The following is a 26,007-nucleotide window of genomic DNA, read 5'->3' on the forward strand; positions in this document are numbered from 1 at the left end:
TGGACTGTTTGGTATGTTTGGGATGGTAGCTAGAGGCATGTAGATATGTTTGTCGGTCAGTTGGTTTACGGTATAAGGTGGTGTCTATGCGTCCATCCTGTATTTTTATAGTAGTGTCCAAAAAATGTATTTCTTGCATAGATTGATTCATTGTAAGGTTGATTGTGGGGTGAAAATCATTGAATTTCTGGTGAAAGGTGTCCAGGGTCTGTTGACCATGTGTCCAGATGATAAAAATATCGTCAATGTATCGTAGGTACAAGAGAGGTTTGAGTGGGTAGGAGTTTAGGAAACGTTGTTCTAAATCTGCCATGAAGATGTTGGCATACTGTGGGGCCATGCGGGTGCCCATTGCTGTGCCGCTGATCTGAAGGAACAGGTCATCACCGAATTTGAAGTTGTTGTGGGTAAGGACAAATTGGCAGAGTTTAGTGGCAAGGTCCGCTGTGGTTTTATCTGAAATGGTGTTCCTTATAGCTTGTAAACCATCGTTGTGTGGGATGTTGGTATACAGAGATTCCACGTCCATAGTAGCTAGTATAGTATTGTTGGGAAGATTATTTAAAGATTGTATTTTCCTCAGAAAATCTGTGGTGTCACGTACATAGCTGGGAGCACTGATGGCATATGGTTTCAGAACAGAGTCCATATAACCGGAGACACCCACTGTAATAGTGCCAATACCTGAAATGATGGGGCGTCCTGGATTTCCTGGTTTGTGTATTTTAGGTAGAAGATAGAAAGTTCCTGGTCGAGGTTCTGTTGGTGTGTTGGTGAGGATCTGTTCTTGGATGTGTGGGGGTAGCTCCTTAACAATCTTGTTCAGTTCTTTCTTGTATTCTTGTGTGGGGTCTGAGTCCAATTTTGTGTAAAAGGCGGTATTGGAAAGTTGTCTGCGAGCCTCCTGAATGTAGTCAGTTTTGTTCATGATGACGACAGCTCCCCCTTTGTCTGCTTCTTTAATTATAATGTTTGGGTTGTTTCTGAGATTATCTATGGCTCTCCTTTCAGCATGGTTTAGATTTTGTTGTAAGCGATGGTGTTTTCTGGTTACATCTGTTTGGATTCTGTGGCGGAAGCAGTCAATGTACAAGTCCAGTGTGGTATTGCGTCCATCAGGAGGGGTCCATGTGGAGTCCCTTTTTGTGTAACACTTTTTCAGTGGTAGTTGGTGGTCAGTGTTCTGTTGGGAGGGTGGTTGTTGTTCTCCAGTGGGTTGAGAGGTGTTGTGTTGTGAAGTTGTTGTTTGTTCTGATTTGTCTTGTTGTTGTGTGTGTTGAAAATACTCCTTCAGGCGTAAACGGCGGAAAAATGCTTCCAAGTCCCCGTAGAACTGGATCATGTGTGGGGATTTGGCAGGGCAGAATGACAGTCCACGTGAAAGGACTGATTCCTCGGCTGGGCTGAGTGCTTGCTGTGAGAGATTGACAATATTGTTGATCTTGTTTTGATTAGTAGCCTGTAGGTTGGAAAGGTTAGAGAGTTTCTTGTTTTTCTGTTTCTTCAGTAGCTCCAGTTGAGAGTGGTAAATGTTTTGTTTTTCCTTTTGGAACTCTTGCCAAGCTTGGTGGTTCCTGATAGAGTTGTCTAATACAAGGAGTTCCTCCTTTATTAGCTTCTGTTTAGAGTAGAGAACGCTGATCAGATGTTTGAGCAGCTTCTTAGAGAAAGTGTTGCATAGTTTTCTTGCATATTCAGTGGGATACGTGGATTGTAGAGGGTTCTTAATTCTAAGACCCTTGGGTATAATGTCCAGGTTCTTGCATTTAGTGAGAAAGAAGATATCAGTCTGTACCTGTGCAAGTTTCTTGGTGAGGTTGATGGACTTCCATTTCATGCGGCTCAATGTGGTGCCTTCCATGGTTCCAGTTACAGATGGGTAGCCGTGTTGGTCTGCCATAGTCGAAGTAAAAAATTCTTTCCTGTAGCACCTTAAAGACCAACTAAGTTAGTTCTTGGTATAAGCTTTCGTGTGCATGCACACTTCTTCAGATACACTGAAACAGAAGTTACCAGATCCTTCTATATATTGAGAAGGTGGGGAGGGGTATTACTTAGAAGGGTGGTGGGAATCGGAGATTGGCAGATAGCTGAGATGAGCCTGTTGACGACTCTTAACGACTGTAATAGGTCTTACAGGAAAAGGCAAGGGGTGAGAAGGTGAGAAATGGCTTAGTCATGTATAATGAGATAAGAATCCGATGTCTCTGTTCAGACCAGGTTTCTCTATTGTTTTAAGTTTGGTAATGAGTTGTAATTCAGCAGCTTCTCTTTCCAGTCTATTTCTGAAATTCCTTTGTAGTAAAACAGCTACTTCGCAGACAACTTTCCAATACCGCCTTTTACACAAAATTGGACTCAGACCCCACACAAGAATACAAGAAAGAACTGAACAAGATTGTTAAGGAGCTACCCCCACACATCCAAGAACAGATCCTCACCAACACACCAACAGAACCTCGACCAGGAACTTTCTATCTTCTACCTAAAATACACAAACCAGGAAATCCAGGACGCCCCATCATTTCAGGTATTGGCACTATTACAGTGGGTGTCTCCGGTTATATGGACTCTGTTCTGAAACCATATGCCATCAGTGCTCCCAGCTATGTACGTGACACCACAGATTTTCTGAGGAAAATACAATCTTTAAATAATCTTCCCAACAATACTATACTAGCTACTATGGACGTGGAATCTCTGTATACCAACATCCCACACAACGATGGTTTACAAGCTATAAGGAACACCATTTCAGATAAAACCACAGCGGACCTTGCCACTAAACTCTGCCAATTTGTCCTTACCCACAACAACTTCAAATTCGGTGATGACCTGTTCCTTCAGATCAGCGGCACAGCAATGGGCACCCGCATGGCCCCACAGTATGCCAACATCTTCATGGCAGATTTAGAACAACGTTTCCTAAACTCCTACCCACTCAAACCTCTCTTGTACCTACGATACATTGACGATATTTTTATCATCTGGACACATGGTCAACAGACCCTGGACACCTTTCACCAGAAATTCAATGATTTTCACCCCACAATCAACCTTACAATGAATCAATCTATGCAAGAAATACATTTTTTGGACACTACTATAAAAATACAGGATGGACGCATAGACACCACCTTATACCGTAAACCAACTGACCGACAAACATATCTACATGCCTCTAGCTACCATCCCAAACATACCAAACAGTCCATTGTATATAGCCAGGCACTACGTTACAGCCGCATCTGTTCCAATTCTACAGACAGAGACTCTCACCTAAGAGATCTACAGCAAACCTTCTCAGAACTAAAATACCCAGCAGATGAAGTTAGACAACAGATCAACAGAGCCAGACTGATACCCAGAGAGAACTTGCTGCAAGACAGACCCAAAAAAGAAAATAACAGAACTCCACTAGTCATCACATACAGCTCCCAAGTTAAAACAGTTCAACGCATCATCAGAGATCTACAACCTCTCCTGGACAATGACAGTTCTCTTTCTCAAGCTCTGGGAGGAAGACCTTTCATTGCCTACAGACAGCCACCCAATCTTAAACAACTCCTAACCCACAATAATACTACAACCAGACTTAACACGGACACTGGCACCAGAGCCTGCAATAAACCCAGATGCCAACTTTGCTGCCACATACACCCGGACAACACCATTACTGGCCCCAACAACATCACACATACCATCTCGGGACTATTTAATTGCTCATCGTCTAACATTGTGTATGCCATCAAATGCCAACAGTGTCCTTCAGCTCTCTATATTGGACAAACAGGCCAAACCTTACGCCAAAGAATAAACGGACATAAATCTGACATCAAGAATCACAAAACAGAGAAACCAGTAGGAGAACACTTCAATCTCCCAGGACATTCTATACAAGATCTCAAAGTAGCTGTTTTACTACAAAGGAATTTCAGAAATAGACTGGAAAGAGAAGCTGCTGAATTACAACTCATTACCAAACTTAAAACAATAGAGAAACCTGGTCTGAACAGAGACATCGGATTCTTATCTCATTATACATGACTAAGCCATTTCTCACCTTCTCACCCCTTGCCTTTTCCTGTAAGACCTATTACAGTCGTTAAGAGTCGTCAACAGGCTCATCTCAGCTATCTGCCAATCTCCGATTCCCACCACCCTTCTAAGTAATACCCCTCCCCACCTTCTCAATATATAGAAGGATCTGGTAACTTCTGTTTCAGTGTATCTGAAGAAGTGTGCATGCACACGAAAGCTTATACCAAGAACTAACTTAGTTGGTCTTTAAGGTGCTACAGGAAAGAATTTTTTACTTAGAGAACCAGAGTGAGAACTTCGCTGCTCTGGCCCGCCATCCAGGTTCCTCGTGCTTGGTGCCCCTGATAGGGAAGTTAAAACATTTGGCTTGATGGGCTTTCCACCACACAATACAGCTGGTCTGGGGTACTTAAAATGACCAGCCGCTGGGACATGACTCCTCGCTGCACCTGGAATGGAAGGCATGCCGCAAGGGGCTGCAACTGCCGCCCACCCTGACTGTAGGGTAAGTGGCCATTTTGGAATAACCAAGATGTAGGAATCTACAGCTATTGCTTTCATTTTTTGACACCTTCAGATCACTAATTTTAGGATAATAAATTCATTTTTTAACCCCACTAACTTTTAAGTTAGAAAGAGATACAAAGCACACAACGAATTGAGGGAGTTCCTCCATGGCTTTTGTGTTCCAACATGCCTCTTTTGTACTCAGAGTTTCTAACATAAGGCACAGCTATAATATGGCATTGAGGAACCCACTCTTCCAACCAAAAGTTGACGATATTGGCTATGGAGACCCACTGTGGGCTTTTTTTCTGCACATGGAAGGATTTCCCATAGGGCAGAAGCCTCTAGGTCTCTTGTCCTCAGCGCTCTCCAAAAGCCACACCCCTCACCTGGCCCACCCCTCTCACCAGCCCTGCTCTGTGCCCTCATTTGTGAGTGCCTTTCCCTAGATGGAATGTGTTTTGAACTGTGTTTTAATGCTTCTTGTGTATGTCTCAAGCAAGATGGAAAGCTTAAAAGCTCTTTTTGGGCCAAATATGTGCGGGGTTACCCAGCACAAAAGGAGCTTTTAAACTCTCTGCCTTGCTTGCCAGGCAAGGCCTGAGACAGCCCTAGAAGGCTCTGGGAGGCTCTTGTGAGATCTTGTGGGACCATCCACGTTTCCGCAGGTTCTTGTGTAAGCATCCCTAGCCTTCCAAAGCTGGCCTGCTGGGTGGGCCTTGCCTCCCAAGCAAAGCAGAGACCTTAAAGGCTCCTATCATGCCAGGCAACTCAAGCAAAACCAGTGCAACAAGAGCTTGTACCCTCTCCACTTTGCTTGCTAGTCAAGTCCTGCTCAGCACACCAGTTCTGCACACGAAAGCTTATACCAAGAACTAACTTAGTTGGTCTTTAAGGTGCTACAGGAAAGAATTTTTTACTTCGACTATGGCAGACCAACACGGCTACCCATCTGTATCTGGTTCTCTAGTCAGGGTTAGAAGCTTTTCCACTCCATGAAAGCGTAGCTGCGACAGACAGAACCTACAGTCAAATTATCCTGCAAAGGATTCAGTTGTTATGCTTTTACAAAGGCGAAATTGTGTAGAGCAGCTTGCTGTCTGAGTATTAAAATAAGTGACGATGGTTATGGGAGGGAAAGAAGATAGTTAACAGGTAAAAAAAATACAGTAAAAAGATCAAAATTGTGTGAAGCAGATTGCCGTTTCAGTGTCAAAAGAAGGAGGTTCCAAAAAAAAAAAAAGAAAAAAGATATTTAACTGTTCGAAAATAATATGTTTGCTTTGGCAAATGAGGAATTAAACCTTTACTTGGATGCTGTAGACTTTGGAGACTCATGTAAGGGAAACGTAAAATGAGTCAGACTTACAAAAAAATCAGGGAAGTTTTAATGTGTGAGCAATACTACAGCATGTTCAATTGGAGCAGGCTTGCTGACCTCACAGATGAAAACACTATATAAGATCTGGCAGCCAGATGTTCCACTAGAAAGTCAGCAGCTGCTAGAAGGAGTCTTTCCAGACCCGCTTCAACAGTGACTGCAAAATACTCTTAACAGAAGATATGATTGTGTTGATTTTTCTCTTTGCCTTGCTGTGGGATACAGCTGCTGGCTGGGGGTTCAAGGACGGAGTTCTACATAACTCTATCTGGCTAGGTAAGAGGTTTTTCATTTATTCATTTTGTTTGTTCATTTGTTTCCATTTGCAAAGCCTTGGCTTCAGGGATACCCACAACATTTTCCAAATCGCTGCTTCAGTTGTCACGTCCCATTGATTTAAAGGCAGCATCTTGCTGCAGCCGAACAAGAATTCATTTGCATTGTTTTGGCTTAATGTTCTTTATTTTACTTTTTTAAAAAAAGTGGTGCAGACATTTCATTTGTGAAAAAGAATGCCTAGAAATAGGAGCTGGGAGAATGATATTATCTGGAAGCTTGAGATGAATGGAAAGCTAAACCTCTAGAGAATGTGTGTGAGAGAGAGAGCAAGAGAAAGAGAGAACTAAACAGAAACAGCTGTGCAAGATACATATCAGCCTTTGCCTTGTACATATATGAAATTCCTTGATGCTTCATATACAGATATTTTGGGAAATATACATTGTGAAAGAAGTGGTTTTAAAAAACATTTCAGAGCAGTTGTACTTCCCCGTTCTCTGTATCCCATTTTTGTTCTGCTGTCTTTTGACTTTCTTATGTCTTACTTATTCTAGCATCCTCCTGCCTTCCCTCTTATTTCAGAACAGCTGAATTTTACTTAGGAAAATAAAGATTGGAGCCTGTTCAGTATCTCAGTAATGGTCTCTCTTGGCAGAACCAGAAATGGATAGAGAATTGGGATGGAGAGAACTTGAGAAGGGGGGTGGAGTATTGTCAATGATAGCTCTGTGTCTTCTATAACATCTAGTTCCACTTTATACTGGCACAGAATAATAGAATTGCAGATACCCCCAAGGGTCCAACCCCCTGCAATGCAGAAATCTTTTTTGCCACAAAATAAAATGCTGCCCCAAAAGTGACTTCAGGGCTGCATTCTTAGCCATGAAGCACACCGCCAGGTAAATTCTCTGGCAGCTGACATAGAAACCCTAGAAAAAGTCTCATGTGGCCAAGATATTACTTACAAATGAAACAACAAAGGCTGCCATACAAAGGTCATTTAAACTTGGGCAGTCTTGTCCATTTAAACACAGCTGTTCTACAAGAAATGTCTCCCCCCCCCCCAGGCTAAGGTGCAGGAAGGTCAAACTACGAGGCTGGTTCAAGTATTACACTGTGTGCTTCAAATGTGATGTCTGAGGGGGTGGAAAACACATTCAGGTACATGACCTGGGTATGTTTAGAAGTTGCCAGCGCGGCGCTCAGCCCAGCTCAGTTCAAAGGAGCTTATGATCAAGAAAGAGCACTAAGTGTTACAACCCAAGACCACGACAGATCCATTCTTTGCCCTTTGGGGTTTTTGTTAAAGAGCAGATCATTAAGCCTTTCCGTTACTTGCGTTTCAGTGGAACGCAATCCATTCCTGATTAAGACCATTCTAAGAAGCACATTTGGACTTGCTGGAAACCACTTCCCAGAAATACATGCATGACATATGGGTGGATTATGGACTTAAGGCACAGAGATCATATTTAAGCTATCTTTGACCTACCTGTTAGACCACTTCTCCATCTAGCTCAGGACTGTGTACAGCAGGAATGAGGACCCTGTATCCTTCCAAATATTGCTGGACTCCAACTCCCATGCTCAATGGCCAGGGATGATGGGATCTGTAGTCCCAACGAAAACAGAAGGGCCATAGGTTCCCCAACCCCTGCCTACATTAATGGGTGGCAGCTCTCCAGGATGTCAGGAAGTGACATTTGCTTTTATCCTAACCAACTTTTGATTGTTTATGGTGTATAGCTGCTTAACATAAAATTAGCTAGCCCTTTCAGAACCACTAGTAGAGTAATACCTAGGTCCTAACGATACTGGGTAGTATGCAAAGGAACAAAGATGTGCTGAAACCCCAACGAAATCAATATGCAGCACTGGAAGCTGAACGTCAGTGCACACTACTGTGGGGGAACTAGCAGGAACAGAGTACTTGCAGGATAGTTCCCTGTGTGCCTGTGTCAGTACTTGGAGAGGGGGAAAGCTCAGACTATAGACCAGGGTGTCTTAAGGGCTCAGAATATGGATCACGAGAGGTGCCCTGTGTTTTTAAGTCAGCACACCTCGCCTAATATGTGATGGAAATATAGTCAGAGGAGTGCAGAAAAATCCTGAATGTCAGAGTATCTTACTCATGAATTGTAAATGCGGCAGGGGGATGAGGAAGGCACAATAAAACACTTGAGTGAAACAATACATTCCCAGCGCACAAACCAATATAGAGGCCTTAACTACACACGATGCTGGTTGTGAATTCGCATTGCAGTTTACTCTTTATTTCAGGGGTGGCCAACATGGTGCCGCCCTCCAGATGTTTTAGCTTACAGTTTCCATCAGCCTCAGCCTGCGTGATGGAATGGTCAGTGGGATGCAGGGAACTGTGGTCCACAACATCTGTTGGGTACCGCATTGGCGACTCCGGCTTTATTTAATTACAGGCACCGAGGAAGGGATGTGTTAATTGAGAACACAGCATGTGGGGCTTTACCATGCTGTCAACCATGGTCACAATGAAACTTTGTGCTGTGCTTAGGCTTGGCACTGCATGGAGGCAAAGTTCCTATTTCTTAGTCTTGCAAGAGTCAAACATCTTCCTTGAGGGTAGCACTTGCATTGTGTGAAAAATCAGCATTTTCTTTGAAGTCAAACTGCACTGTATTTTAGCTGGGGTTAACACATTCTTTTTCCTGAGGTGACATCCACACCATACGTTTAAAGCTGCTCAGAGATCTGCACTGGTTGTCCCATTTGCTTCTAGGCCAAGTTCAGTATGTTACTATGAGCCTATAAATCCCTTAACACAGAGGTTTTCAACCTTTTTAAGTCCATGGCTCCCTTGACCAACTGTATTCTTTCTGCGGCACCCCTGTGGGGCTCAGGAGCCCAGTTATGTCACCCCTTGCCTGCAGAGCTGGCAGACTCTCACCCTTTTTCGAACGCTCTCCCTTTTGGAGTGTTCCTTCAGCTTAATCTCCTCTCCCCTCTCCTTGGGAGTCCTCTGGGCAGCTGCCACCACTGCCCCTGTTCTCTGAGCTGTCTCCCCCTGCCCCAAAGAGAAGCACGTCCTCACACTGCCCCACAGGGGATTGGGAAGAGGATGCGCCCAGCCGTAGTGGCCCAACGGAAACTTACCAAAGGTGAATGTGAGGCCGGCACCTTACCTTGGGAGGTAGCAGTGGCAGCAGTGGGTACTGCAGGGCCTGCATGGCGGAAAGGCTCCCCTTCAGCACTGGGCTCCCAGGCAGGCCTTGCTTACAGCAAGCACAAGAAAGGCCAGTGCAGTGCCTGCCTACCTGCCTGGTCTCCCACTTGTCCTTCCATGCCCAACAGCAAGGGCTGGTGGACTGGCTGGCTGGGCTCCCTTGCCTGCTTGCTTGCTTTCTCCGAGGCCACCAGGTAACTTCAGGTAACTAGCACTCCCTGGCCAGCCCCAGAAGCACCATTCGCCTGTGGAGCTTGTTGCCAGGGCTGCTGCAACAAACAGCTGTGCAAGCCTTGGTGAGACAGAGATGCTAGAGGCGGGGACGGAGGCCAGAGTTGCCTGCGGCACCCCTGGCCATCATTCAAGGCACCCCAGGATACCATGGCACACTGGTTGAAAACCACTGCCTTAACAGCTTGGGACCAGTTTATTTGTGAGATTGCCTTACCTTGTATGTGCCCGTTTGACTACTTTGATCTGCATAATGGGCACTGTTACAAGTGCCCCATGAGACTTGTCCACATTTGCAATAAATCAGTCATTTAGCGTGGCAGCACCTACACTTTTGAACTCCCTGTCTATAGTCATCAGACAGGTGCCTTCCCTGTATTCTTCTTGGCAACTGCTTAATATTTGTTATTGTTCAGGCAACTCTATCCAGACGTTCAGAAGTTATATGTATTTTATCACTTTTTAGCTACTGTTGATTTTAACTATGCTTTGAATGATTTAAATACTGGCTTTCATTTTTTTTAATTAAAAATGTTTTATTTTATATTTTTTGCAAACTACTTAGAGGTTTTTCTCCTATCAAGGAGTACATGCATTTTGGTTACACAAATTAATAAATATTCCACATACTTCAAAGTGTGATCCCTCTGCCCTGCTGCTTAGGGGAGGATCCTCCTGATCATTCTAGTGAATGTCTGCCCTGAAGTCCTGCTCTGATAACAACACTGTGTGTTAGCACTAAAAGGAATAGGCCATGCAGCAGGGGTCCTGGCGGTTGTCAGGCTGTATGCATATGTATGCATTCCAGTTGTTTATAGTTCACTTTTTCCAAAGGCTCAAAGTGGGTAAGCAGAAGTAAAACCAAAGACCCAGGAATAAAACAAAATAGCAAATCAACACTATTGAAATTAAATAATAATAATAATAAAAAATAGCCTAACTGAAAAACGGATCAATTGAAAGTGAAGAGAAACTATATATTGTACGCCCTGTGTGCAATTTCTTACCAATAACTTCTCCAGCAGATTATTCCAGAGCTGAGCAGCAGTAATAAATACCATACTCCTTGGAACTACCATCTTAATCCAATAACGTAGTGGAATAGAAAGCAAGGGATACTGCTGATACGGTTTGATATAGGGGAAATGTGGGAGACCTGAGTTGGGATGACTGAATCTGCCAATTTTTGTGTCTTTCAGATTCCCATTTTTCCCCCATCTTAAATTCCGTTCTCCACATTTCCACATGGAAATTCAGTTTATTTTGAATTTCTCCCAATAAACACATTTTTGCAAGCAGTTTTTGTATGTTATCCCACCAGCTGCAAGGCCATGGTGGTGTTTCTGAGCTACCCACCTCTGGTGCCCCTGATAGAATAAGGGTTTAAATTTCTGTTGTGGAAAAACTCAATGTCCAAGCCTTAATTCGTTTACACAGCCCTCCCTCCTGCAAGCATAAATATTTCTAAGTGCACAGATGGGCTTGCGATCTGCATGGAACATTTGAGAAGAGTTTCGTCCAGGACTCCCAGGGATAATTATTTCCTGAGCCCTCTGCCATTTGAGGGGACAGCTTTTTACAGCTATTGTAATAGCATCCAGCTGGGAGATTTCCTGCTTTTTGGTGTCAGCACTAATCCCCTCATTTCTCCAATGCAAATGCATGCAACTCAACTCCACGGTACAGTCAAAAAATCATAGAAATTATTCTAGAGGGCAATGCAAGAATCTCAGCTAAAGCATCCATGACAGATGATCATACAACTTCTGCTTGAAGACTTCCAATGAAGGGTCCACCACCCTTACAATGTCTGCACCTCTCTGGGTAGTTATAGAAACTGGTCTATATTGATGAGCTAAGGATGCTCATGAAATGAAACTGGCCTATGAGTCCTTAGGCAGCTTTCAAAGGGGTCAAGTGTGGCTCAAGAATATTTAGAGAAATGAGATGAAAAGAAGCAGAGACTGTTGTGTGCATTACTAGGAAAGGAAATAACACTCATTATCTTCTCAATTACTCAGTAGGGCAGAGGAAGAAGAGAAAAATGGAGCATCAGCACAGCATGCAAAGTCCCCATCATATGGACTTGTACTAAGACTAAAGCCTTCTGGGACATGATATATAATGAACTGAAAAAGGTCTTTTAAAAATACTTTTATTAAAAAACCAGAGGCATTTTTACTGGGTATAATAGGAGAAGAAATTCCTTTAAAAGACATACAGTGGTACCTCGGGTTACAGACGCTTCAGGTTACAGACGCATCAGGTTACAGACTCCGCTAACTCAGAAATAGTACCTTGGGTTAAGAACTTTGCTTCAGAAATCACGCGGCTGTGGCACAGCGGCAGCAGGAGGCCCCATTAGCTAAAGTGGTACCTCAGGTTAAGAACAGTTTCAGGTTGTTATGGTAAAATCTGGGTGCGAGGCTACTCTGCCACCCAGCTCGTCGGACTAAGTCCGCGGGTCCCTGCGGAGGAAAATGAGCTCAGCTGGAGACAGGAGCAAACTGCAGAAGATCCAAGTTTATTGCGCAACAGGTTCAAGGCGAGATTGAACAGCGAGAAAGGGGCGACATGAACTTTTAAAACTTCCCTCCATGTCCCAGAATACAGTGCAAAATACATCCCAGTTACATCATGAATACATTAAGAAGAGGTTGGGTTACACAGATTACATTATGAATACATTAAGAAGAGGTTGGGTTACACAGGATTAACATATGGAGGAGGGAGGGGGAATATGCAGAGCTGGAGATATGCGCAGATAAGCACATCCTGAGTACCAGTGATGAGAAGACAATGGTCCATGTATGCATAGTCTGCCACCTGGCATTGCCCGGAGGGAAGGCTTGCTTGGCAGAGTGATTTGATAGGATTAGGGTCTTGACACCTTGCTTGAGGGATTATGGAGGACAGGGGAGGTGTCATGGAGTCCTAGAGAAATTGAGCAAATTGGCACGTTGATTTTCTATGAATTTTATAGATTTTAGTCCCTTTTGACATTGACAATTGGACTCAGAAATAAATGGATATATTGTAGCGAAGAAGAAGGTGAAGGAGACATGCCCGCCCCTTCCGTATCAGGTTAAGAACGGACCTCCAGAACAAATTAAGTTCTTAACCAGAGGTACCACTGTATGCTACTACGGCTGCAAGGACACTTTTAGCACAGAAATGGAAGCAGCAGGAACTTCCAACTTTGAAAGAATGGCATACTAAAAAGATTGAATATGCAGAACTGGCAAAGCTGACAGGGAAGATCCGAAACCAGCATGACAAGGACTGGAGTAAATTTATACAACATATGAAAGAACACTGTAAACATTTGAAAACGTTTGCAGGTCTTACTTAAAATATTTTGTAATGTTGATATGTGGAACTGGTTTACAAATACGGAAGTAAATTTCTTTAAGGATAAAAAGAAGGTAAATCGGGTGAGATAGGAATGCTAAGACGAAAGGGTATACCTATGAAAGCCAGGGAGTGGGAGGGGGGAAGTCGAGGCTCAGGATGAGCAAAGATGTAAGTGATGTTATGATTTCGTTGGTATGTGACGAAGTATAAAATTTAATAAAAATTATGTTTAAAAAAAAGTCCCCATCATATACAGCAAGGGCAGTGCTGTTTTTCTAGAAAAAGAGGTGACAAAACTCACCATTGAACACCACCCTCGTTCTCGTTAAATGGGAATGGTGACCACTGGTTGTGGCTTTTTATTTATTCAAAACATCTTAATGCTACTCTTCAACTAAAAATAGCACCTCAAGGAGTTTGCAAATGTTAATAATAAGAAAGCCCCTGCCCCCAAGTTTATTATTTAAAAAAGCATGGCACAAAAGGAAAGGAGATGGGTGGGAATGAGAGGAAAAGCAAACTCAGGCACTTTCTCGGTTACAGAGTTATTGTAATGACCATCTGGAATGGAAAGATTTCAAGGAACAAAAAGTTGCTGGTCTTTCAGTAGAGCCGGTGGGAATTGGAGTCCCACAACATCTGGCGGGACACGGCTTAACCATTTTTGGTATATACAGTGGATTTTTAATTCAAAAACTGAGGAGAGAAGGTGGAGTACAGATGCTGAAAGCCTGTCCATACCAATAAAATGATTTTTACAAGAGAGCAAGAGAGATGGAAGTTTCTGATTACTCTCAATAGATCTAGACCACCCACAGGAGCAGGTCAGAAAGGCTGACTGCTGTAGTTTCTGTAGCAACTGCAAATAAAATCCCAAAGAAGACTATCAGGAACAGCTTGTTCATTCTAAAATATATAATTTTTGGTTTGGTTTGGTTTTAAGATTGAAAAACCTACATTCTCTTATTGACTTTTGAACAATGATACACCAATAAAATATTATTATAACAATACCCACAAGAACATACTAATAAAACTACCCTGTGTTGCATCCAGGAACTTCCCCAAAGAAATTAAATGTGGAAAGCAACCATTTCCCCCTAATTATCACTGCCTTCCTAGCAATACTTCTGAGCTTTTAATAAGCTTTTCTACTAGATTACATGATGTATATTCAGATCTTTGCCATGTGACTATTTTTGTTAACTGACTTTCTTTTCTACCATCTCCTATTCTCGCAGGGTGTTTTATACCAGTTGTGTACCAGGGGCTCTTGTCTTGTTGCTTCGTTTTGTTTATCTGTGATTTATGCTGAATGATTATTTCATTCCCTGCACTGTTCCAAGAGAGCAGCGTGACACTGATGGGCCTTTCCAGGCACATTTGGTCTCCTGGGAGGACCACGCAGCGGTTTACTGCTGTAGGTAGCCAAACGACATCAGGCAAATGTCTCTCTTGTGAAATAACAACTCTTTAACAACAACTATACATCTAGCTGTAGTTGCTAATTAACAGGGATTCCTTCCTCCAACTAGGGCAACTATGGCAGGTCCTTTGTTGTGGGGAAGATGACAGTTGCTGTCCCAGGAGCTCCCTCTGATGGGGGTGAAAGGGGGCATGTGCCCTGGGAAATAGGTTAGGGGCGTGGCAAACAGCATCACGTGTGTGTGTGTGTGTGTGTGTGTGTGTGTGTGTGCAACGTAGGACAAACTTGGCACAAACTTATTCATCCAGCAGAAGTAGAGAAATCTCTGTCCTTGGCTGCCATGAGTAAAATGCTGGCCAGCAAAAGTGACAAAACCCCAAGGTCCTTCTATTTGCAAATGCACTTTGTTATCCCTCGCTTTACGTTTTCAATTCATACATAACTGAATCGAATGAATTTTCCTTAAGCACAGGAGAGGTATGGGGCGTACTGGAATCTGGCTGTTCATTTTTTGAATACATGGACTTTATGATTCTCGCTGCCAGGAAAAATCACATCCCCCACTTCCAGTTTCGTAGATTCATTGGCTCAGGAATATTTGTTGCAATAAACATTTGCTGAAATTTGTTGTCGTTAGCCAAGTTGGAAGAACTTAAGAAGATGGGGGGAATATAATAACCTGACCTTTCTGCCAAAAAAAAAAAGAAAAGAAAAAGGTTTTTCATACCACATCATCCAGTCTTTGTGGGGGTCTAGGCAGGGGACTTGTCCTGTACTAATATTATAATCAGTGTTCGTGGGGTGAATCAGTGTTGGCAAAATTACTCATCAGTGACAATTCAGTGTCAAAGGCCTTCATTAAATCAAAGTTGCTGGATACTGTTTAGTTGCCTCCCTTTCAGCCCCCCTCTGTTACCTGTTTTTTCTGTGACAACACATTTTTATATGCAACAATAACATCCAATAGATTTTTTAAAAAGATGTTGGTTTCAAGTTGTGAAACTCTCATTATTACGCTGACTGCAAATGTCCCAAATCCCTATTCTACTTGGGCTACAGGCCTATGCATGCCTCATTTGGGAACAAGTTCTGATTAATTTTCCAAGCCAGCTTCCACAGAAGTACGCCATTATTCAAATGTTTGATCATCCCAAATCTATGGGTTTTTAAGCCATTCCGAGCTGGCTGTATTGAATTTCTTTCAACAGATTAGCACAGGCATTCATAATTTTGTTACCAGTTTGTCTTTCTGTAACCATATCCTCTAATAGCTGTAGAACTTGCACTTTGGCATCTTACAATTTGTTTCTGCAACCGCCGCAAGCAGCAGAGATGAAATAGTAGAGATAACAAATAAATATTGGTGTGATGTTGCCTGTTGGTTAGAAATCATGAACAAAACCTGGTGGCCGATCCTGTTTTGCAGAACAAGTACAAACCAGAGTTGCCCAGTTTAAACAGTGTGGCAAAGAATGGTTTACCTCAAATTAGAAAAGGGAGGAAGGAACATTCTATCCTAAAGCTCCTTGAAGACTCATTCAAATAATGCCAAACCACCGTTTAGGCCAGGGATGAGGAACCTGTGACCCTCCAGATAGTGCTGGACTCCTGCTGTCATAATCCTCTATTTTTGCTAGCCGAAGCTGGTGGGATTTGGAATCCAACAGCACCTGAAGAACCACAGATTCTCCATCCCTGGTTTTAGGCATTGCATCTGAACTAGCCAAAGAACCACATGTGGGACCTGACTGGGCATAAAATGTGGACACATTGTGACCGAGAGGGCCAAATCTTAGTAAAGGGCAGGCATGGGAAGAAAGGATGAACTGGGAACTTAAGCATGGATGAATAGGTAGACAGCAATAGGCATGACCAGTAGGATAAGTGAGGAAGACCCAAAAGATCCAGGAACTCAGCAGTAAAGCATTTAACTTTGAGAATTTAGTTGCCAGCCTAATTTCAATTTTAAACTAGCTTGAGACTTGTTTGCATTCAATTTAACTGTTGTTGGCTCCCCCCAAGCAAATTTTTGGAGTCATAAATATGTGTGTGTGTGTGTGTGTGTGTGTGTGTGTGTGTGATGTTGCGGAGGATTAAATTTTTAAGGAATCCCTAGCCCCTTCTCAATCTACAGTCCCCAAGGCTCTTTGATTAAAAGCTATGTCAGGCTTGAAGCTAGTTTCTGTACATAATGTTCATGTGCTCTAAATCCATCTGTGGACGCTAAAATTAATGTTACTTGCTGTCAGAAGAGCAATGACAGAATTCCCTCACTGACACCCAGAGAAGATTTGATAGATTGCTCATGTTCACGTTACAAGGAACAGCATCCTGGGCTAAACTGTCTGCGGCCGTGAAAAGCAGGACACCTGCTAGATTCTTCAAATCTTTGTTTCCGTTGTTTTAAAAAGAAAAGAAAAAGATCACTGTTTGTTGCTTTGGCTTCACAGAACGAGCAGCAGGAGTGTACCATAGAGAAGCAAGGTCTGGAAAATACCAGCTCACATATGCAGAAGCAAAAGCAGTGTGTCAGTATGAAGGAGGACATCTAGCCACATACCAGCAGCTGGAGGCTGCAAGGAAAATAGGTATGAGCACGCAATATATGTGATCATTTGGCAGTCTGGTCCAGCAGGAATTCTCCTGCATGCCACAAAGTCCCCCAAAGTGAAGAAGAGCTACATAAAACCACTGGGCTTTTAGTGAGGAAACTTCCTACTGTGGCATTCCTGTGCTGACTGTGGCTGATAGGAGTTGTAGTCCAAAACATCTAGAAGGCAAGAGATGGGGGAAAGCTGCCCAGAGTGTGTTTTGTCCTTTGATGTTCACACAAACTGTCCGCACTGTTGATTGTTCAATGATTGAGTCTAATTTCAGTTCCCTCATCTGTTTCCTTTTCTGTTAAAAACACATCTGTACGAACAATGCTGTTTGTTACAGAAATTGACATATAAGTAATACCGAAGATGAAAGTTTAAGAACCCTATGGACATGGATTGAAATCAGTTTGGTTTTATTAATCTCCATTACAGTGGTACCTCAGGTTAAATACGCTTCAGGTTACAGATGCTTCAGGTTACAGACTCTGCTAACCCAGAAATAGTACCTCGGGTTAAGAACTTTGCTTCAGGATGAAAACAGAAATCAGGTGGCGGCAGCAGGAGGCCCCATTAGCTAAAATGGTGCTTCAGGTTAAGAACAGTTTCAGGTTAAGAACGGACCTCCAGAACAAATTAAGTTCTTAACCCGAGGTACCATTGTATATCAAGGCTGCCCACTATCCCCAATGTGCTACTTGGCTGTAGGTCATAGCTAATTCAATGGGACTTACATCCAAGTGGGAAAGGTATGTACAGCACAATCCTATACAATGTCTACACTGAAATAAGCCCCATTGAGTCCCATGGAACTTGCTCCCAAGTTAATGGGTACAGGAATGGAGTAAAAGGGATAATTGTTGGAGCTGCTATTCAACACAACTGATGTGTGAGCTCAAGAATCAATGAATATAAATGGCTTCAATGAAATGAAATGTGCACAACCCCACACAGCATGTGAAGAGGCCTAGAAAGATGCAATCTGGCGACAAAGCAAGCAACCAAAATGATTAATTGCCAGACCATTTGATAAATGAGTACAGTGTGTGATAAATGGCCCTATCACACCCTTCTGACTCTTTTGCTAACTCCTCCACCTAGAAAGTTATCATTCTAAGTTGTAGTACAATTTTCTAGATCTCAGGACACACTTGGGACATGTCAACCTCTCAATTTTAGGCTGAGATGCTTATTTCATAGAGCTGAAACTCTCCCAGACTTGTCAGTACTAAGGTAGTCTTAAGCAAGGTGGTAATAGGCTGTTTTTCTCCACATCTCTACATCCACGGGCTTCTATTTGCACTAGTGTGGTGAGTGATATTAACCTGGAGAGTACCTGAAGATAATGCCAGGCAACAGGGATGCAACAGAGTGAATGCCCGAATTTTAGTAACTCAGTGACTTACACTAGTCCGACATCTTTAAAAAACAGTTCTAAGACTAAGATCTAGTAAGCATCTGCATCCAATTGTTGTTTATTAGTTTAAAGTGAAAACAGCCCTCTCCATTGTTAAAAAAGATGACACATTTTCTAACAAAATAAAATAAATGAAGCATACACGCAGCATTTTATGTGTCCAGGGTGGAAATTGTTTCGCTTGCATGGCTTAATTCAATTTAAACGAACTGTGTGTCAATTACATTTTTGGCAACAAGAACAAAAGGTCATTAATCTGAAGTACAGTGTTTCCATCTTAAGCCAGCACTGGGCGTACATGACATGTCCTTCCATCCTCCAGGGTTTCATATGTGTGCGGCTGGCTGGTTAGCGAAAGGAAGAGTTGGCTATCCCATTGTCAAACCTGGAAGCAACTGTGGCTTTGGAAAGACTGGGATTGTGGACTACGGCTTTCGGCTCAACAGGAGCGAGAAGTGGGATGCTTACTGCTTCAACCCTAATGGTGAGTGTGCAACAAACAACATTTTCGTAGTCAAAATAAAAATATAATAATTGTCCAGTAGCACCTTAGAGACCAACTAAGTTTGTTCTGGGTATAAGCTTTTGTGTGCATGCGATTGCAAATCTGTGTGCTTTTTAATACTCTCAAGGGAAATTCCAGAGCCAGTACTTGATTGCTCCTTTCTAGTGGGCCCCATTACGTATTACATAATCCAAGGAACTCCATAGCAATGTAGCGCCTATTTCATAACCCGCTGGCGGTATTTTATGGAGTGCGGAGCCGCCCTAAATCACCTGCTTCTTTCCAAGTCAGCGGGCTTTTCCTTCCCCTCTGGTTAGCATAAATGTTCTGATTAGCAGAAAAACAAGTGCCCAGAGATTTGTGGATTTAAGCTTCTTATATTCAGGGCTGTGGTTGATAATTTTCCGTTTTCCTCCAGGGTTCGTCTGTAGGGACAAAGGGATGGAAATATCTGTTCAATACCCAACTTTTCATTGAAGTACATACCTTCTAGTTTTTAATTCAGCCTCCCTGAAATTCTAAGAGGCAAATTGTTGTTTTTATTTTGCAAATAAAGCTAACTGAAGATAAGGACACTTCTGGGCAACAACTTTCCCAGTAATCATCATCATCATCAATTTTATTTATACCCCACTCTCCCCAGCCGAGACTAGGCTCAGGGCAGCTAACACCAAATATAATACATTAAAAACACAAAATCAAACGATTAGTTTAAAATACAATTTGAAATCACATTTAAAATCAAAATAAAATTAACTTTTAAACAAAATTAAAAGTTCAGTGGATAGTACTGTACCTTGAAGACCAGCTACCTGCTAGCATAGGGATTTTGTGCCAGAGTGTCTAATCATACAGTTCTGAGTGGTTGCACACTAAGGATGGAACATCATATTATTCAGGAATTAAACTTCAGTAATTAAGTAGGAAATAAATAAGAACAAAAGATCCACAACATGGATCTACTGCCAAAAATGACATTCCATGTTGAGTTTTCCCATGTATCTTGTTGGATCACTTGCCCGCCTATTGAGAGAGCATGATGGTATGTCTTGCTAGAAGCTACCAATGTTGTGGGGGAAATGGACGGAAAATATACAGTGTGGTGATGTCACATGGTCAAGGACCCTACACATTTCAGCAGCAGCTCCATATTGGGGATGATATTGTTCTCCAACAATGGCTCACTAAAAGTCACCCAGCTGGCACAGAAATAAAGTAGGATTTAAAACAAGGTACAAGTTAAATCGAGGTACAAGGTGCCAATTAAAACTGCATCACTAATCTGCTGCTTTGACCACTCCTTTCCTTTCCAAAAGCTCAGGGCAGACTTTGTGCAGTTTCCTATCGATGACAGCATCCTGGAGACCTCTGAAATCTTTGTGAACATCCCTTCATTTGCCAAATATACTTCTTGAAAAGGAATTATGAGGAAAACAGCTGCTTGCACAGGCAGGGCAAGTCCCCAGGCAGCATCAGTCCCAGAGTCCAGCAACGTCCAGGCTTACTTCTCTGCTCTTGCCAAGGCCTTGTTTTCTGCAGGCAGTGGTGTCAACTCTAAAACAACTGACATAGCCTTATGCTTGATTTTCAGGGAAGCCCAATGCTTTCTGGCTAGCCTCCCAAACAGGCCTGAGGGACACTCTGCTTTTCCAATGATTGCTTCTGTTATTTGGCCTCAGGCTGAGTACCCACAGCACTTCATTCTAGAATCAATGGAGACTGAGTACTTCTGCTGAGGGGCTTATTGACACTTCCTCTTGTCCCACTGGGGAAACCGCTCTTTAGTGCTCAGTCAGAGCAAACTTCTTTTTTAATGGATTCGCATTTGCTCCGATTTAGCCCTAAAAAGCAGGTTTTCTCTGAGAAAGGAGTGAGGCAGAGAGACTCTGGGACAAGAGACTGCAATGGGCACAGTTCAGCCTTTTGTTGCATCAGGAGGGGGTCGCTACGCACTTCTGCAACCATGGCATAGGCAGAGGTTGCAAAAGCTGCAGAAGAAGTCAAGAAGCTGAAGACCCAACCAACAGATCAAGAAGTGCTGGATATCTACAGCCATTACAAGCAGGCCACAGTTGGAGATGTAAATACAGACCGTCCTGGGATGCTTGATTTCAAAGACAAGGCCAAGTGGGATGCCTGGAATTCCTTGAGAGAAATATCCAAAGAAGATGCAATGAAAGCATATATTTAAAAAGTGGAAGAGCTGAAGGAAAAATATGGAATGCATTAAACCCCTTCCTGCATGCCTTTAAATGGAATAATGCCTTATTCTACTATCTTAAACTGTGTTACACAGTATGGTAGTGCCACTTTCCATAATTAACAGCTGTGTAAATTTACTTCTAATGGTTTGTATAATAAACACTATCAAATTCAGAAGGGGAAAAAAAGGAGTGAGGCAAGGGGGGAAACTGCTCAGACCTAGACTCGTGCTTTCTATGCACAAGACAAGTGGAAATGTGGACAAGCGCAAAGTCTAGATCTGTTGCATGCTCTTCTTCACCCCTGAAAAGCATTTCTTGAGAATGAAATGCTGACAAAAAGAAAAACAGTATCAAGGACAAAGCTTTATTGTTCTGTGCTACTTACTTTTATTTATTTTTTTAATCCTATGAGTAACAAGGTCAAATTATGTCTGCTGAATTATACCATTGGAGACGGTGTGCTGGAATTTAAGTTGTTTGGGTTTGGAGAACACGTGGAAGATGCTTGCCTGGCAGTCTCAGAAGAAGATTCCAAAATGATTGTTTGTTTTTTAAATGAACATGCATTCATGTGCCTATAAATACAGTAAATGCAGTCTTAAACCCAATTATATTGCTTTTCCTTTAACAGTGCTGGAATGTTTCATAGTGCATTTTATACTATAATAGCTCACCATCAAAAACAGCATGGTTTTCTGGTGCAGGAAACATTTTCTTTCCTTTTGCCATTTTGTAAATGCCATCATTGCAGCAATCAGGTTCACGTGTTTAGTACATGAAGCGCTATGGTGACTAGCACTCTCTGAGAAATGGTGGGGGAAACCACACTTTGCAGTTATCAATGTGAGGTCAAAACAAAAAGCTGTGTGAATAAGCAGCTGAGTAACCTCTCAGGGGAGGAGAACCCTCACAGATGTTGAACATGTCAGGGAAAAGAGGGAGAGGCAACCTTCATTCTTAGAATTCAGATTAGTCAGCCTATCTGTGCCTCCTGTTTGGCTGTCTCCTCTGAGAGGCAAGCTAGATCTTTTCCAAATGTATTGTTTGGGTGGTGAGCATCATTATCAAACCAAGTTGTTGACCTTGGCTGGTTTACGTCTGTTCCTTTCATTCGGGTGGGGGGGATCTTCATACTTTGTAAGTGATATTATTCAGCTTGGAGGCAATAGCCAAACTTCCACTGTGGGGATAAAAGCAGTGGTTAATATTGCAGCATTGTTTTAGCCTACATTCGATGCATTTAAAGCACATTAAACACACATGTAAAAAGCACAAACTACAATTCTCAGGTCTTACTCTTTCAGCTTCAACCCAACCTGCAATGAGGGTCTAATACTGTGGGAAAACACTGCAGGGTTGTTATAAACCACTCTGCAACTAAACTTTCATTCTAAAGGGGCTACAGACTTTCTTCTTCATTTAAAAAAATGAAAGCTCAAAGTTGGGGCTCCCTGCTGGCTCCAAGTTTAGTAGAGCAGTACTCTTTATATCTTTCTTTTTGTACCCTGGTGAGCATTCTCCCTTAAATACTAGAAACACAATACAATATGATTATATGGATGTGGCACATTACAGTGATGGCAGGTGCCAGTATTAATTTTGGTTACCTGTGTCTCACCGCAAGTCTTCTCTGACATTGTGACAGCCCAATTCAAAAGGCAAATTTCCTCTTGTTTTATTTCTCTCCTAGGAAAAGCCTGTGGTGGTATCTTCACAGATTCAAAGCACATCTTTAAAACCCCTGGCTACCCAAAGGAATATGAAAACGATCAAACATGTTATTGGCATATAAGGGTGAAATACGGCCAACGGATTCAAATTCAGTTTCTCGACTTTGATCTTGAAGACGATACAGCGTGCATGGCTGATTACTTAGAAATATACGACAGCTATGATGACGTAAATGGTTTTGTCGGCAGGTAAAACAATTTCCACATCTTTCTTAACATATTACACCATACAGGGGCATGGAAACTTCATCCAGGAAATAAAAAGACTACCACCACATTTTATGCTCATTTAAACCACATGGCTTCCCATCCTGGTAATTATAATTTGTTAGAGGTGCCTGGAATTGTAGCTTTCTGAAAAGTAAACTACACTTCCCAGGTTTTGCTGGGGGAAAGCCACATGCTATAAACATACGATGTAGATACGACACACATCTATTATTTGGATATGTTTATCCCACCCAGTCTCAGAGGTTCTGAACAATAACATCATTTATTTACACAAACAGCGAACTAAGAAGTGTTAATAACCACACACTTTTTCCAACTTCCTCCCACTCCTTGGTTTCTCGCCCTTTTAGATCCAATCCAGGAATCCTTCCAAACTCATTCATTGGAAGTATGTTGCAATTCCCAGTCAATCCCCACCCATTCCCCGACTCTGCAATTCCTCCAAAATATTAGAGCAGAGAGAAAACTCATCTCAGCTCATTTGTGGACTCTTACCTCTCATTCAAGTGAAGTTCTTGGACTTCCCATCAATGGGGGATTTCCTCTCAAGACAAATAATACCAGATTCAGATGAGTGATTTGCCCCAGGACCACAGCATGGGGAAACAGGTCTAAAACCATGCTTGCCCCGATCTCCTTATCAGCCCTCCCAGGTGACACAACTTGCATGTCTAAAAGCATGTAATCATCTATCAGTTGGCCTTCAGTTACTAAAATGTTGATATTTCAGATAACCAGTTTTCTATCAACCATGCAAACAGAATTGCGCATGGCAAGGGGAGATTACCGTCATGGTTAATACATTCAAAAGAAGCAAAGTTTTGTGTTATGTGTATAGGCCACTGGCCTTTTTGTTCATGTTAAATCCCAGTCCCTGAAAAGGTTCCTATTTGTGCCAAACATGACAAATCTGTTGAGAAGTATCCAAAATCAATTGAAGACTTCAGCCACTTTGCAAATTACCATTGTTGTGGCATATAAGTTACTTCTATGTGCTTATCTTACCTGATGTCTTCTACACATGATAATGGTGGCATCCTTCACGATAGATCACCCAGTGTAAGTTCAAGCTGATATCGGTCTGGCAAAGGCTTAGGTAGCCACTGAAGCAAGTGTGTTACTGAATTTTGGCTTGCCTATACTTAACCAGTAAATCAACTGTCATGTTTTTCAGGTATTGTGGAGATGAACTTCCAGAAAATGTAATCAGCACAGGTAAGATTATACACATGCACACCTCCACACAACCATAGACTAAGACAATAACAGTTGCTTCTCAGACTCATAAGAAGTACTGCACAACAGAACGTTCCATCCAGAGAGGTCGTCACAAAGGCCAATTCACAGAAGCAGAATGGCTGAAGTATTATAAACCTCTGTGTTACTTCCTAGGGCAGGGATGAAGAACCTGTGGCCTAACAGATGTTGATGGACTACAAATCACATCTTCCCTGGCCTTTGGGACTGATGGGAGTTGGAAGTCCAATAACATCACAAAGACAACAGGTTTCCCATTCCTGTCCTACTCACATGCTGAGTGGCATTTATTATATTTGACAGTGTTTCTGAGTGCACTTAAGAGAAAAATGCTACCATGTGTTTTGGCAGAAAGAATGAGAAATTCAAAAATTCTTTGAAGTTTTATTGGGGGGATAGGTGTTTCCTCAATAGAAGTAATTTTTCTCTTTCTCTGTTTCTCGTCCTAGGTAATGTAATGACACTGAAGTTTTTGTCCGATGCTTCAGTAACGGCAGGAGGCTTTCAGATTAAATACATTGCTTTAGATACACCCAAAAAGAATGATGGGAAAAATACAACTACCCAAGACAACAAAAATTACTTAGCTGGAAGATTTGGCATTGTATAAAAGAACATTGACATGAAAGAAGAATTTGCCTTGGATGTTTATTAAAGACATTCCCCTATCCCCAAGTACCTACTTGATGTTCCTCCCAGTGGATCCTATTCTCCATAATTTCCTGTTACCTCCTCCCAATGTGATCTCTCTTTTTTGCTGATCTTTTGTTGATGCATACAACCTCAGTGATACACACCCCTTTGGACTGATGCTTCCCACCATCATGTGATTCCTCTCTTGACTTTATCTGCTTCTCTACCTGCCACCATAAATGGGTTAAAAAGCCTGTTGTTTTTGTTTCAAGTTTTTAGCTGAAGTTTCAAGGGGCCATGCAATTGTGTGCAAATAAGTCCCCTTCCTGCTTCACAGCTGCTCAGTGATAGCCACTTTGAATTGTAAGCAGTGATCATTTCCTTGAGCCAAAAAGATGAAGAAATATTTACTCCTAGACCCTATAATCATTGTACTACATTTGATGTATTATTGAGATTTCTAAATATATATTTATCAAACTTCAAGAGCCATATTTTTCGCTTTTTGGGGGGGGGAGGCCACTCTGTTTCCAAATTAAATTCAAAATTAAGACAATTTATTTACTTAATTAATATGATGATGGAATCCTGACTCCATTTTCAGGTTTACAAGTTCCTTCGCAATCAGCAGAATGCCACTGAACTCAGACTACAGACTAATATTCACAGATTATGTGGAAGATGAAACAATCAAACCAGATTAAATTGTCAGTGATGTCTGTGAACTGGCCAACAAAACTACAAGGTTCTAGTTCAGGAAAGTCAAGGATGGGGCTCAGAATAGATCATTGAAAACCTGTCTTCTGGAACCTGAAAAGTCATAGCTCAGTGGTAGAATATATAAGGGCAGCATCCAACTAATGTGTCCCATCAGTGCAAGGATTTACACATGTGCAATGGAACTCTCTGCTGCACCCTCCTCAAATCAGACTTTCACAAATTCTGGCAGACACACTGACCAACACTGACTGCCTCACATTCCACTGCATATCTCTTCCTCCAGACATGCCCTGAT

At 42.2% G+C, this 26,007-nt stretch overlaps 2 protein-coding genes across 3 annotated transcripts in view; one reads left to right on the top strand and one right to left on the bottom strand.

The window, feature by feature from the left end:
* Positions 1-26,007, bottom strand: part of NMI (N-myc and STAT interactor) — a 135,070-nt gene that overhangs the window by 53,825 nt on the left and 55,238 nt on the right. The gene's annotated exons all lie outside the window — the stretch shown is intronic.
* On the top strand, positions 6,026-25,478 carry TNFAIP6 (TNF alpha induced protein 6). The gene is made up of 6 exons (XM_081008980.1): positions 6,026-6,205; positions 16,869-17,006; positions 18,755-18,916; positions 22,832-23,060; positions 24,277-24,317; positions 24,809-25,478. Exons 1-6 carry the CDS (start codon positions 6,112-6,114, stop codon positions 24,967-24,969), a joined length of 825 nt encoding a protein of 274 aa, XP_080865106.1. The 5' UTR covers positions 6,026-6,111; the 3' UTR covers positions 24,970-25,478.

The sequence above is a fragment of the Podarcis pityusensis genome (genome assembly GCF_964106645.2).
Source record: "Podarcis pityusensis genome assembly, chromosome: 1".
Lineage (NCBI taxonomy): Eukaryota > Metazoa > Chordata > Lepidosauria > Squamata > Lacertidae > Podarcis > Podarcis pityusensis.